We start from the raw sequence: 14,495 nt of genomic DNA on the forward strand, positions 1-14,495 counted from the left end.
CTGCTTCCCATGATACTGCTGCTGCCACTGCTGCATCTATACTACAACTCCCTCCCAAACGCTACATCTGCTATGCTGCTGGCACTGCCACTGCTAACACTACATCTGTACTGCAACTCAGTTGCTGAGAGAAGCAACTGAAAAACATCTAGAATTAGTTGAACTTAACCGTGTTTAACATAATACAATGAATGTTGGAATTTGGCTGTTGCTGTTTCTGACCCTCTGGATCTTCTGAGCTACTGCTGACTCATGCACTGTGCGAACTGCACTGCTTCCAACGTTACTCTACGTTGATCAATCTTTGGTCCCTAACTACTACATCTGTCCTCTAAACACTTCACTGCATCATCTGACACTAAGTCCATCTCGCTATTGCTAAATCTTGGGCTCCCGTAGCAAGGAATTGATCCAAGAGGTGGACTCCTCAAGGATCCTGCCCACATGTAGTTCTCCCGACTACAACTCAATATCACCCCATCTCCCACCTGGAGATGCGTGGGCACTCATGGCAAACTCATCCTCGTCAATCTTTGTTGAAGCTGCCTTAGGATCTTGTTTCTCATCCTTATCCTTTTTCTTCAAAGGACACTGGGATGCATAGTGGCCCAACTCGCCACAATTGAAACATTGCACCTTCGAAATGTCCTTTTGCTTCGGCTTCTGTTGTCCCTTCGATTGTAGAGCTGTGTTTTCCTCCTCCTCCTTCGTCTTTGAGCCACTCCCACTGCTGCCACTAAGGTTGACCTTCACTAGGTCCCTCCTTAACTCCTCTTGTTGAAGAGTCGCCCACATCTGCTCACATGAAGGTAGTTTTTCTCTGCCCAATTTGCTTTGGACGAAAACTACATTCATCTGAGACTCCATTCAGGGCTATCCTCACCATCGTGGTTGGCTAAGGAGTGGACTCCACTACAACAAGTTGGTCTCTAGTGTCTTGAAGACGTTGAAGATAGAGGTTCGCCCCTTCTCCTTTCTGCATCAAGGTCCGCTGCAACTTTGCTCCAAATACATCTTGCACTGTTCGAAAGAGCCTTCATACAGAGAAGACAAGGCTTCCCACATCTCTCGGGTTGTATCCTTGCCCTACAAGTGTGAGACCACATGATCTTGAACTCCATCGAGAATGGAGCCTCTTTGCCTTGCCCTGCTCGGGCTTGTACTTCTTCTTTTGATCATTGTTAGTAGGAACTACAACACTTTTGACGTAGACCTCGAGATCATATTCCCCCAGAACAACTAAGATTCTGGTCTTCCATATGACATAATTGGAAGCTCCTTCCAACTTGTCCTGATCTCTAAGCCCATGCGATGCCATCTTACCCAACTGTCGAACTGACTCCTCTAGTCACTTCTTAGCACCGCTCAGTTGCTCAGCAAGTGAGAAATTCGAACTTTCTGTCAGAAAGTTCTCCGAGGATAAAATTCCCCTTCTACATGTCTTCGTTCTTTTCCAGTGGATTTCTTCCCCGGCAGAAACTTTACCCTTCAAGTACTGCGTTGAAGCTCTACATCACTCCCTCTGCCTCTGCAAACTCACGAATTGGAAATCGTACCTCTCTGTCGTCTCACTCAGAGAGAGATTTCCTCGGATATGCTTCCCGGCAAGGACTACGCAATCCCTTCAAGGGGATTCGAATTGCTACCAAGTGTAGCTTTCAGCCTCATTGCTTAGCACTGGATCTTCTCTTCCTATTTCAAAATCAATGCTCTAATTCCATGTGAAAATTCCTACACTCTGAAGGAACCGCTATTTTAGCAAATCTGAATCTACTTCACCTACTTGATTTTTAAATATACATTAATCAAGTTATTCTTCTAAATACTGAAGCAAATTACTTTTGCAGCCTACACTAATTAAATATTTGATCTCATGAAACAGAAAACAGAGCAAAGAACAAGATACATAGGACACACTTATTTTTGGACACAATAGTCCTCGGAACAACCCAATGCAGGAAAACCAGTGTAGCAATTTTGAGGGTTTATTATTATGTAGAGAAGTATCTGAATACAAATATAGGATGCTCATCTAGCAATCCTTTACAGAGAAAAATACTGCCGGAAAATCTGAGTGAGTTTTACCTCACTTCACCCAGCAGAATTCCAGTTGATCCGGCACAAGACTGGCCAACCCTGGCTATTTCTGCGTTGGCTCTGCGTTAGCTCTCCCGACAGGTCCAGCAGTTTCGGCTGTTTCAACAGTTTTGAATTACGCGTGACAAGCAACTTTTCTGCGTCAGCTCTCCCGGCTATTGTGTTGCCTCTGCGTCAACTCTCTCGGCTGTTTCGGTAGTTGGGGTTGTTTGGACAATTATGGATTTTGTGAGACAAACAACTTTTTTGCATCAACTCTCCCGACTACTGCGCTGTCTCTCTACAAGCTCTCTCTGCTTCTCCGTTATATATTATTTGGAAATTCCTTCTCCCGGATTCTCTCTACCCCTCAGCTACAAGATGTCCTCGATTGATTTTCCTCCTGAGGAATTCTCACCTGAGAAAATCGTTTTCCTCAATCTTTTATTGTGTGTTTCCAAATGAACCCCAAGCCTCCATTTTATACTTTTCCTGTTGAGTCTTCAACGACTGAGATTAAGTCTCTAATCAACAACTACGATTAAAACATGACTTGTTCTGCCTTTTAGATTATTCTCACCCATATTTTGATTAGTACCCATTAATATTTTAATTTCCCTAAGTTTAGACTTAGGAACTCCATTAAAAATATTAATTATTTTAATAAAATACAATCCAGGTGGAATTTCACCAAACGGTTTCTGTGTTCTTTAGATTTCATGTGCCTTACCCTCTCCACCAATTTTCAAGGCTAGAGCACTTCCGATGCTACCAAAAACTAACAAAGTCATCATTCATGAAAATAGAAAATGACCTAATTGGTTGAAGTCTACTCTTCAAGATGCAGAAGGACATGGAGCAGCCAAGGGTACATTTAGGGAAAGTAAGAAGCCTAAAAGATATTCAAGGTATGCATCCTATATGACAAAGTTGATTGAAGCAGAACCATCTACCTTTGAAGATTTTGTCAATCATCAAGAATGGAAAGATTCTATGAATGAAGAATATGAATCAATAATGAAGAATGGAGTTTGGGAAATCGTTCCTAGGTCGAAAGGAAAACCTTAGGTGACTTCCAAGTGGCTCTACAAGATTAAACATGTAGCAGATGGAAGTATCGATAAATATAAAGCAAGGTTTGTGGATAGGGGTTTCTCCCAACAAGAAGGCATTGATTATGAAGAGACATTTGCACCTACAACTAGATACATGACTATATGATTGTTGGTCTCTTTTGCAGCATCGATGGGATGGAACATCCATCGAATGGATGTCAAGAAAACATTCTTGAATGGTACTATCGATGAAGAAGTCTATATAGAACAACCCTTGGAATTTGAAGTGAATGATAGAGAGACTAACGTCTGGACTCTGCACTGAATAAGGCACTTTATTGCCTTAAGCAAGTTCTAAGGGCTTGGTATGTAAGAATGGATACATACCTACAAAGATTGGGCTTCTCGAAAAGTTCTGCTAATCTGAATCTATATATCTAGTGAAGAATGAACATGTAATTATTCTTCTATATGTGGATGATCTTCTCATAACAAGTGGGGAACATCGTATTCAAGTCTCAAGAATGCAAGAAGTAATTGGCAGCATAATTCGATATGAAGGATCTAGGGTTGATGCTCTATTACTTAGGGTTGGAAGTTTGGTAAGGATCTGGTGAGATATACCTATGTCAAGGAAAATATGTGATTAAGATACTGCAGATGCTTGGCATGATAGATTGCAAACATATGATGTAACGAACAATGTTTGTATACGCAACAAAAATCTTTAAAATACTTCAAAGATGTAAATGCCCATTGTAAGACATGTAATTGTATATTGAATATTGTATATTGAATTGATGTAAGATATGAGATGATTACAAATGAGAATGAGGGTCTTCTTATATATCCTAGGAAGGTGCCCTTTCATGAATGGTCAAGTCTCTGAGACATGCCTCTTCATTACTAACTAACTATTAGTTAATTAATTATTATTATATTTATATGATTTATATTCATAACATGGCCCTTCCCTTCAAAAAGCTTTGTCCTCAAAGCTTACTGATGAAAGGTTGGATCTCTTTTTCTGCTTATTGCGGAACTGCCATGTTCGTTGTTTCAAGATGATATGATCCTTGGAGCGATAAATAAAATTGTTGAATCGAAAATGGATCTGACCATCCTAGATTAATCCTTTGTGAAATCTTCCGATAACTGGAAATTTGTATTGAATTGTTATCATCAGACTGGATTCTGTGAACTTCAGTGTTTTTGGGAACATAAATTTGTTGTTTTTGTTCTGAGTGATATTGGTATGTAGATTGATTGGAAAGTCTCCTCTTGTGATTCAAATGTTGATAAGGAGTTCTTCTGGTTGGACTTTCCCTTATCATGTTAGTGCCAGTTCCCAGATTTCTTTCAGGTCTTGTTGTTGAGTTGGCATCATCATTTGGAATGTCCATCATTTGAATTGCAACTTCTGAATATATTTTAACTTCTTTTGGTTTCTCATCCTATTGAGTTGTGATATTAACTAGATCGGTATTTATTCCTTTATCTTCAACTTGGACTGAAACGACCAACGACTTCAATACTTCGTTTTGAAGTTGTTCTAACGTGTCATTTCGTGACTTCTTGTCATTTTGAGATTTTTTATTTGTGTAAGTAGGGTTTGGTTATGATTTCTTAGACGTACAAGTTCATCGTTTTCTAAATCGTTAATTGTCCTTAGAATCCTTCTCTTTATCTTTTAAGTTTTTGATTTGTTCTAATAACCTTTGATTCAGGGTTTTTAAATGTAAATTTTCTTCTTCCTTCTTTGATAGATTCTCGTTGAATTTCTCCTTAAAATTTTCATTTTCTTGCTTTAATTTTTTCTTCTTAATTTTATACTTCTTGATCAGTTCAAGTAATTTTTTATTATGGTCTCTTAACTGAAATTTTTTTTCATTACCTTCTGTTGATTTTTCTTGAAACCGATCTTCAAGATCTTTATATTTCTTTTCTGATGCTTCGTTCTTTTGTTGAAGTTTGGTGATTTCCTCCTTTAATTGTTTTATTTGCATCTACTCATTGTCTTGATTTTCTTTTGTACTAAATAATCTTCCACACCTTGGACATCTTAGATTGCATTTTTTTTAATATATCTAATTTCGTCTAAACAAAATGGACATTTCATCCAAAATAGTGATTGTTGTGTGGGACTCATCTTGACTACCTTCATTATTTTCGAATTAGACTCCTTTTTTCTTGACTAGATAACCTTCCTTGGTAATATACATATATAATTTTTTTATTCTAACAATTGTATTTTTTTAATCTTAAACTCTTATTTTTATAATTTTTTTTACAACTTTATTTTTTTTATAAATATATTTATAATTTTTTTCTTTTTCTTTTTGAAAAGTTACAACACTAGTGAAATGTGGCTATTCACCTCTTTCGGGTATAATATAAAATATATGTCCACCTAGGTGCCTTTGACTAATTGAATTTTCTCCATGTAAAAGTAAAACTTACCATTCACATAAAGAGATTTTGTATTCATTTTGTTTTCCTTTTACCTTGAAAATACCATGGGCAATTACCATGGGTTGCTAAAACCAAGAGATTGTAAACCACTTCATGAAGAATCAAGGTAAAAGTAAAACTTACCATTCACATAAAGAGATTTTGTATTCTTTTTGTTTTCCTTTTACCTTGAAAATACCATGGGCAATTACCATGGGTTGTTAAAACCAAGAGATTATAAACCACTTAATGAAGAATCAAGATAATCTTATCTACTCTTCCTTCTCTTGCATATTTTTAAAGATATTTGGAAAGATTCCCTATTGACTTTATCATGCACTTTTTATCAATAATGTAGAACCTTTTTATATATATGAATGTTCTCCTTAAAAATTTACATTGGACTATATTTTTTTTAATAGAATCATTGAAATGTCAATGGCCAAAGGCCCTATTTTTGTTTTGTTTTTTAATTTATTTTTTTGGGCGAAAGGCCTAAATGGCGATATGGAGAATCTGCAAACTCTGAGCGAAACACTTCAATTACGCAACAACAAGGTTAATGGGAGGTTGATGGCCAAAAGCCTGATGATCAACCAACGTGGCTCTGATATAAATGTAACGAACAAGATTCGTTTACGCAGCAAAAATCTTTAAAATACTTCAAAGACGTAAATGTCCATTGTAAGACATGTAACTGTATATTAAATATTGTATATTTAACTAATGTAAGATATGAGATGATTACAAATGAGAATGAGGCCTTGCTTATATACCCTAGGCAGGTGACCTTTCATGAATGGTCATGTCTCTAAGGCATGCCTTTTCATTACTAACTAACTAACTATTAGTTAATTAATTACTATTATATTTATATTTATATTTATTTTTTTTATATGAATTATATTCATAACATATGACAACTCCCAAGATCACAAATTTGAAGAGGCTAAGAAGTTCCGATTCAAGCCTCGTGGATCCAAGGTATAGACAATTGGTTGGCTCTTTGATGTATCTGGTAAACAATTGACCAAACATTTCTTTTGCAGTGAATATTCTCAGCCAATTTCAGAAAAAGCCCAAGTATGATCATTGTATAGCAGTCAAGCATATACTAAGATGTTTGCGAGGAACAATCCATTACTGCTTGAAGTATGATAGAAAAAATGATGTCCAATTGATTGGATATATAGATTCTGATTGGGGAGGCAATGAGACAGATGGAAGAAGCACTACTGGAGGATGTTTTAGCTTGGGATCCTCTATGATATCATGGATGAGTAGAAAGCAAGAGTTAATTGCTTTGAGTAGTGCTGAAGCTGAATACATTGCAGCATGTGAAGTAAGCAGAGAAGTTGTCTGGTTGAGGAAGTTGTTGTCTGACTTGTTTGAAGGACCGATGGACCCTACAGTTATACATTGTGATAACACTAGTTGCATAAGGTTGTTTGAAGACCTAGTATTCCATGGAAAGACAAAGCACATAAATAACAAGTATCCTAGATAACCGGATTCGTCCTATAGGCCCCAGGAATCTAGAATCCAACGTGTCCGACGCGATTCTGTCCAGATTCATGTGCAAAACCAATGACACGTCGTATCCTTTTCTGACATGTCAAATCCCACTGCGTGTCGCGATTTTCATCTACGTGTCATGATTTTGGGAATTGTGTCCTATTTCCAGTACTCGTTAAGCTCAAAAAGCGACTTGCGCGGGTATGAAAAGGCCGTGTTTGCTCATTACAACCACGCATATTTTCATTTGGCAAGTGTTTTGTGAGATGTTGGCAAGTGGAGAAGGGTTTGCAACAAGGAGTTAAGGGAGTAGAGCATTCAGCAAGGAGAATCGACCACCGAGTAAGTGCATTTTTGATCTCACTGTTTCATTGTGTTCTGTATTTGGCACTATCTGGTTTCCATGAATCTTTTGTAAATTGTATCCATTATTTCCCCGTGTTTAAAATAACCCCTGCAAGAGAGTAATTTTGTTCTAAATAGTTCCATCTCTATTCACAGCAATTGCTTATGATTGCAAGGTGACCAATACAAGGGGTTTTGTGAGTTTGTGTGTTAAATGTGACTAGCATTTCACCTCCATTTTTTTGCATTTCTTACAGCAGTTTGTATATGATTTTTTATTTACCAATTTGTGCATGCTTTGTTCATTTCTTTTACAGTATTCATGGCTCAATCAAAGGCAGCAGTTAGGGGTCAAAGGAAGGGCAAGAATGTCATGGGTGGAAATGCCCCTCCTCCCCCAATATCATCCGAGTCTGCTTTAAGTAATGTTGAGGGAAGAGGACCTAAAGACAGTGATAAATATCCATTGTGGAAATATGTCACAAGAGAGGATGGACCAAACACCAAGGGAAAGGGAGGAGGAAATGTCCAATGAAATGCAACTTTTGTAACATTTCATTCAAAAGCACATATTACTGTGTGAAATCACATTTGTTGGCTTTACCTGGTTGTGGGATTGGAGCTTGTAGAGTTGTTTCTTCACAAAAGAGAAAAGAATTGGAAAAGGAGGCCAATGTTGGTATGGAACATGTGGCTTCAAAATCAAAAAAACCCAAGAATGAAGACCCCCTTCCATTTTTGAGGAAAACCACCACCAGATTTCCATTTGAGAGTTCTACTTCTACTGGGGGACAAGCATCAAAAAGAAGAGCACTTGGTCCAATGGACAAGATTTTTCAAAAAGAGAGACGGGAAGAGCTTGATCTCACCATTGCCTTCTTCTTCTATCAAAACCTCATATCATTTAATGTTGCACGTTCACCTCTATTTGTTGAGATGTGCCAAGCTCTAACTCAAGGGGCTCCAGCAGGGTAAGCAGATCTTGGGTGTGGGGTAACTTTTTGGCTGAATGAACCCACTCTCAAGAGGATGACGGTGGAAGAACTCACAATGACTCTCCTTAAGGGCTTATCAAATGATTCCAAGAGGGAGTTTCCATACCATAGCTTGCAAGGATCATTAATTTTAATTTCTACTTACTCATTTTATGTGCTTTTACTGAATAATCTAGCTTTTTTATAGCTTATTTAAAGGGTTTCCCCTTTCTTGCTTGCACAAGAGCGGAGGTGTCCTTGTAATCTTGGTGCTTGCAATTTGTATTTTTAAGTGTATATTGTCACCATTTGTGATTCAATTTTTCTCACATAAGATTTGATCTTCCTCTCTATGCTTGTGCAGTTCCTTGTGGAGGTTCAAGGAGAAGTTTTTTTGGAAGACATCTTGAAGGGATCAATAGCTAAAGGCTTGTAAATCAAGAGATCCACACGTTTTGAAGCCTTTCTTGTTGATTTTTGTGGCGTGGGAGGTACTCCAAGCCTTGAGGATCGAGGGTTTGGAGGAAGGAGTTCCAAAAATGGCCTTGTGGGCTTGAAAACCAAGCTTGGGGTTTTGCACACATCGATGTTGGGGACAAAACTATGGGGAGATTTCGACATGTGATGGATGAGGATGATTGTACTCGTCGAGGCGAATTTGATGCATTGAAAATCATCCGATTCTGAGTTGTGGTTGAAGAGAAATGAATTTTTGAAGTTAAGATGGGTAAATTTGTCTAGTTGGGCAAGTCAGCTTGAGGTTAAAGTAGTGCCCAAAGACAAATTCGTTGGAGCCACTTGATGCCTATAAATATAGGTCAAGTGTGAGGCATTTAGCATCATCCAAGAAGCATTTTTCATAGTCTACACATTAAGAAAGGCAGCTCAAGTGCGGATAGCGCAGGTGCAGGAATGTGCGAGTGCAAGAACGCCAGTGCAGGTAGCACGAGTGAGGGCTGAGCATGTAGCTGACTGCAATAGGGTGACACAGAAGCTGAGCAAGGCTAGGTATGTATTGTATTGATGTGTTAAGGTTGAATTGATGCTAGTGGATGGTGTCCTAGGAGAGGACAGTTTGGAAGTCTGTTAGCAGCCATGTGGAGGGGTTTCCTAGGTGTTGGATGCCCTAACTAGGAGCAGATGCTACAACAACGATTAGCCTCTCGTGGTCTATTGGAGGGCAGCGTGAGAGTGGACCAAGTGTGGATAATGGATTGGGCATTTATGGTCTATTGGACGACATCGTGATAGTGTCCAAGTTGGAGCCCGATGTGAAACATTTTGATGGAAAAAAGTAGTTGCTATAGGGGTAGTTGTTGAGCTCAAGGTTTGATCATCCAGAGGAGCAGTTGAGTAGCCCTGGACTTGTGTGTGGAGAAGGACTTCTACAGCAGATGATGGGAAGTCCTAGCTTGTGTTCATTGTGGGAGATGGACATCTTGCAGTGATAGGTGGCAACCCTTTGTGCCCTATGTTGGTCTTCATTGGAGCAACATAGGAAGACCACAGTGGGTTGAAGTCCCTAAGTAGCAGTAGTGGGCAAATTGAGAGTTGTTCACAAGTGGAGTTGTGAACAACTCGATAGGAGTCTCAATGTGTTGTGCCCTTGATGGACTAAGGCACAACTAGTGAGCAGATTGACAACCGAGGTTCAGTGGTCAGATGGACTTAGAGCATTGATAGAGACAGGAGGTATAGATCCAGAGTCGAAGGACCAGACAGGTACAGGGTATGACCAAGGGCGGTTGAGAGAATTGACTACATCAGCCAAATGGTCAGAGTATCTTGTTGAGGGTAGATTGGTTGTCGATGGACCGACACCAAGCCCCAATTTTGTATTCTTATACTAGTGGATGTATGAGGGCCATTATCCTTGGTATGGGAGCCCTAGACTGTTGTATTATATGTTGATTAATATAATGAAGTTGGGTTGAAAATTGTAAATATTTGTCCATATTTTGTGCACTAGTAGATTTACGATTGTTTACATTCCACTGTGCAAAGTAGCTTCGTTGGTGATTCTTGGTTTGGTAGCATTAGAGATTCTAAGACTCTATCCTAGACCCAAGATCGTGGAAAAACAACATTTCTACCTTTAAACATGGATAAAAAGGAGGGTCTCTCTCCCTCTCTTGCACAATTTTCCTCTTGAAAAGCTTGGACGTCAAATCCTGAGCAAGATCTCTTGGAGGAAAAGTGAGTTCCTCATTGAGGAACTATCTCATTGTAATCTTGCAATAAGGCCTTGTAAATATTTTCTCATTTCTATCTTGTAATTTGAGGAAGGGTATTTGTTCTTCAGTTCCTTGTTGTAAACCCTCCTCAAGATCTAAAACCCTCATTTCTCTATAAGAGGGTTTCTATTTAAATAATAAAAGAAATTTTCTTTTGAGGGAGCTTGGGTATTTCCAGTTGGCATCCCATCTCCTCATTTAGTAGGACGATCTACTGGTGCTTGCGCTTGATTTCTCTTTCATGTTGCAGGCAGATCCTTCACTCATTTTGCTTCACTTTCACTAATATGCACTTGCTTCATTGATCGTTAACATAAGCTAATCTCACTTTGATATCGTTATTTGTGCTCACTTTACTAATTGTTAATTTGATCATTGAATGTGGAATGGATTTTATATGGGATTATCTAAAACATTTTACACTTGAAGCATCTTATTATTCTCAAATCTACATTTCATTTGGAGCACTTGTTTTAACCTTACATCTCATCTCATTTGGTAATTTTGTTTCTCAAAATTTGCCTCCAAGCAGAAGCTTGGTTGATAGTTTTTTAGTAAATCTTCCCACCTATCATTCAATTTCCCAAGATTTGAGTTTGAAGGAAAGGTAAAATTCATGACCTTGCAGTTCTCTTGTGTGGCTAAGTCTTTTGTAGGAATGAAGGCATGCGGGTTGTCTTGAAGAACTAGGTGGGTATCATTAATGAAGCCTTAGCTTCCTCACTCTAGCCTTTTTGCAATCACCTCGAGTCCTTACCAAGTTGACACCTTAGAATAGACATTAATAAAATTTACCACAAACACTTTACTTCACACAATCACTTATAAGTTATAACTTTGGTTCATCTTGCATTTAATTGGTTATCATACAAGTTGGATTGTGAGATTCTACATTTACTTTACTTGCAAGCATTTTATTTTTTGTATTTGTCCATTTCATTTACATGTGTCATATTTGAGCAATTTCATTTACAAGAACAAGTTTTGTTCACTTGTAAACTCTATTTCATTTAGTTGCTCATTGTTCAAGGTTGTGTATAATCTTTTGTTGTTGTGGTTTTGTCTTGATTCACTAACACTTGCTTTTCCCATTCTTGCGACTTGTAACTTGAAAGTTGTATTCTTGCAAGTATTATGATTTTATTTTGAGCATATATTTCTTGCAAGCTAATATTTATTGGCATTGGTCTACTTGCAATTTGCCTTGCAGGATATCTTGAATTCATTTGATCTATCTACATTGTTGATGTTTATATGCTCATAAATATTTGTACTTGCTAATCTACCCCCTTGGCTTAGCAAGGAGAATGTCTAGACGGAGAGAGTTGGGATCAGGTGACAACCCCTTCTCTAACCGTTATCACAAAGAACACACCTTGTGGGGTTGAGGATTTTTCCCACGAGTCTCAGGTGTGCAAATCTGTGGACAACAAGTCCTTTCCAAGAAATTCTAACTTTCAGCCAAGCATGGGGCAGGTGTTACCGTTATGCAGGATTGTTAAAATTTGAACATACAGTGCAACTGCAAAATGCGAAAAAGAAATAGAACATATTCTTCAAACTTCAAAATTTGAAAAGATGTCCATAATGTCAAATGCTGCATTATACTTGCCCAACCCTCAGCCTTCAATGAAATGGGAATCCACTGCTAAGTGGTTGCTGGAGAGCTGAAGCAGAGGCTAAGGTGGTTTAGCTGAACACTGAAAGCGTGAAGATTGAGGCAACCTTTGAGGGTTTACAGACTATGCTTACCATTTAACAGAGCCAGTTGGGACCAGGCTTGAAGACCAATGAAGAACATGTGAAAAATGAACTTGTGGGGTAGAGATAGGGTTAGGTTTTAGGTGTATATTTTTTACGTAAAATGTGAAAAAAGCTAAAAACAAAATCCAATCGAACTCCTATATTCGTTATTATATTCACCTTTTCAAGTTTGAATTCAGCTCAGGTCAATTTATTTTATTTTATTTTTTTTGATGTGTGACATTAGAATTTAGATTTGCCTTTTGGGTTTCGTCAACTTGAATGAACCTGAATTCTTTTTTGAGGTTCACCAAATTTTGAACCTCGAGGTTAAAATTCAGGGAACCTTGTGACTTAGATTTCAACAACTGAATGTCTGATGTTGCCACTGCTTATAGAAGATGTGCTTGCTAAGGTCTCAATGATGTGGTTATCTTGAATGACAGGAAATCACATGTTTCCAGCTTCTACCTGCCTTGGTTCGGCGGCGAAATATATGTGTTCACCTTGTAACACTGGTTAGATTTTACCTTTAATTCTGCCTGTCATTCTTTCTTATGTTGTCTGTTGGTAATCATGGTCTTCAAAATAATCCTAATGATGTTCTATTTTCTATTATTTGACCCTTGTTGATTTTCAGGATCCATGGAAAGAACTTTCAAAAGCCTTTGCAAATGAAAGCAACCTGTTTCAGTTACCAGCACGCCTTCAAGTAAGGGATTGCAGCTTTACACTGCATTTTATTGTACTTTCTTCTTTCTCATTTTCAGAGGTTTTCATTTTTGTTCCAGATTCTAATTCATTTGTTCTCCTGATCATGTTTTGTCTACTTTTCCTCAGCGATCACTTGCAGAGACTCTTTGCAGCTCTGCTTGGGGTATGGGTGGATCAGATGCTAGTAACCAGTAAGTTTACTTAGTCATTTTCATAGTTTGTTACTCTTGGAATGCATTTTAGGAATGGTATCATCTCTCAAGTTGTGATATGTTATTTATGAGCTTGTCTTCTATCTTAGGTATGTGAGGGATCTCATGGGGCCAATCACAACATATCTGATTGATCTCTCAAGGAACAGTGACCTGAATTCCTATGCCCAAAAGCCAGATGTTATCTTTCTGGTACTTACAAGCTTTCTAGCATGTATCTTGCGTTGGAGATTATAAACAGTAACCATGTGGTTGTTAAATCATGGGCATAGATAGTGAATTCGAAGTTGGTACTGCAGGTTACTTGCTTGGTGGAGCGTCTGCGAGGAGCAGCAATAGCTACTGAACCCCGATGTCAAAGAGCAATTTTTGAGATGGGTGCTGCAGTTATGAATTCTTTACTGAGGTTTCTAGAAGTATATAAAAACCAGGTGCTTACTACTTGGGCTTTCCTCCTGTTGACATGCTAATGATCTTATGACTTTCTGCTTTCATTCACAGGAGTGCATATTATGGTTCTTTCATTTCTTTTTTGATTCCTATACAGGATTATTTTGTCTTACATGTTGTTTGTTAACTCACTTGTTTTACAGTCTATGGTGGTATATGTATTGCTCAAGTTCACAGTGGACTGGGTTGATGGGCAAGTCGCATTTTTGGAGGCAAAGGACACTGCAATTCTATTTAACTTTTGTGTACAGCTTCTTCAAATTTACTCAGCACATAACATTGGGAAGGTAGACTGTAGAAGCATTTTTAAATTTTTCTTTCTTTAGTATTCAATGTTGTCCTCTGGAACTCGTGAATGCCATAATTTTCTAATTCGATACTAATACAACATCGAAAGCTCTACTTTTCTTTGTTCCTTGAGTTATTGGTCACATTAGATGCCAGTTTACTTGCTAAGCCTCTTTGCTGTCCTGCGCCTCACCCCACACATGATGCCACTTGTGCCTCAAATGTGCTTAGGTTTAATTTCAATCTTCTAGCTGAAAACGTTTCAGTCAATACAATTTTTGGTGATGGGAAAATCACACTCCATATTCAAGACAAACACAGGAAAATGTTTAATCAGCTCAGCTAATTGTTTGTTCTAAGATAGGAATGAATGTGGCATTCAAGCTTGTCAGTCTGTTAGGTGGATTACATTTTGCATTTGGAAGGGTAATTCTTGAA

The 14,495-nt window shown here is 38.2% G+C and overlaps 1 protein-coding gene across 4 annotated transcripts in view; it reads left to right on the forward strand.

The window, feature by feature from the left end:
• Positions 1-14,495, forward strand: part of LOC149228449 (exportin-4 protein) — a 408,868-nt gene that overhangs the window by 357,449 nt on the left and 36,924 nt on the right. For all 4 annotated transcript variants that reach the window (XM_089378212.1, XM_089378213.1, XM_089378214.1 and 1 more), the window contains exons 21-26: positions 12,840-12,911; positions 13,034-13,105; positions 13,234-13,298; positions 13,409-13,511; positions 13,619-13,750; positions 13,913-14,056. In XM_089378212.1, coding sequence (XP_089234338.1) covers positions 12,840-12,911; positions 13,034-13,105; positions 13,234-13,298; positions 13,409-13,511; positions 13,619-13,750; positions 13,913-14,056 — 588 coding nt within the window. The remainder of the gene's footprint in view (positions 1-12,839; positions 12,912-13,033; positions 13,106-13,233; positions 13,299-13,408; positions 13,512-13,618; positions 13,751-13,912; positions 14,057-14,495) is intronic.

Source organism: Pinus tabuliformis, chromosome J, assembly GCF_031772625.1.
Source record: "Pinus tabuliformis cultivar Carrire ecotype Pingquan chromosome J, CPIR1, whole genome shotgun sequence".
NCBI classification, from domain to species: domain Eukaryota; kingdom Viridiplantae; phylum Streptophyta; class Pinopsida; order Pinales; family Pinaceae; genus Pinus; species Pinus tabuliformis.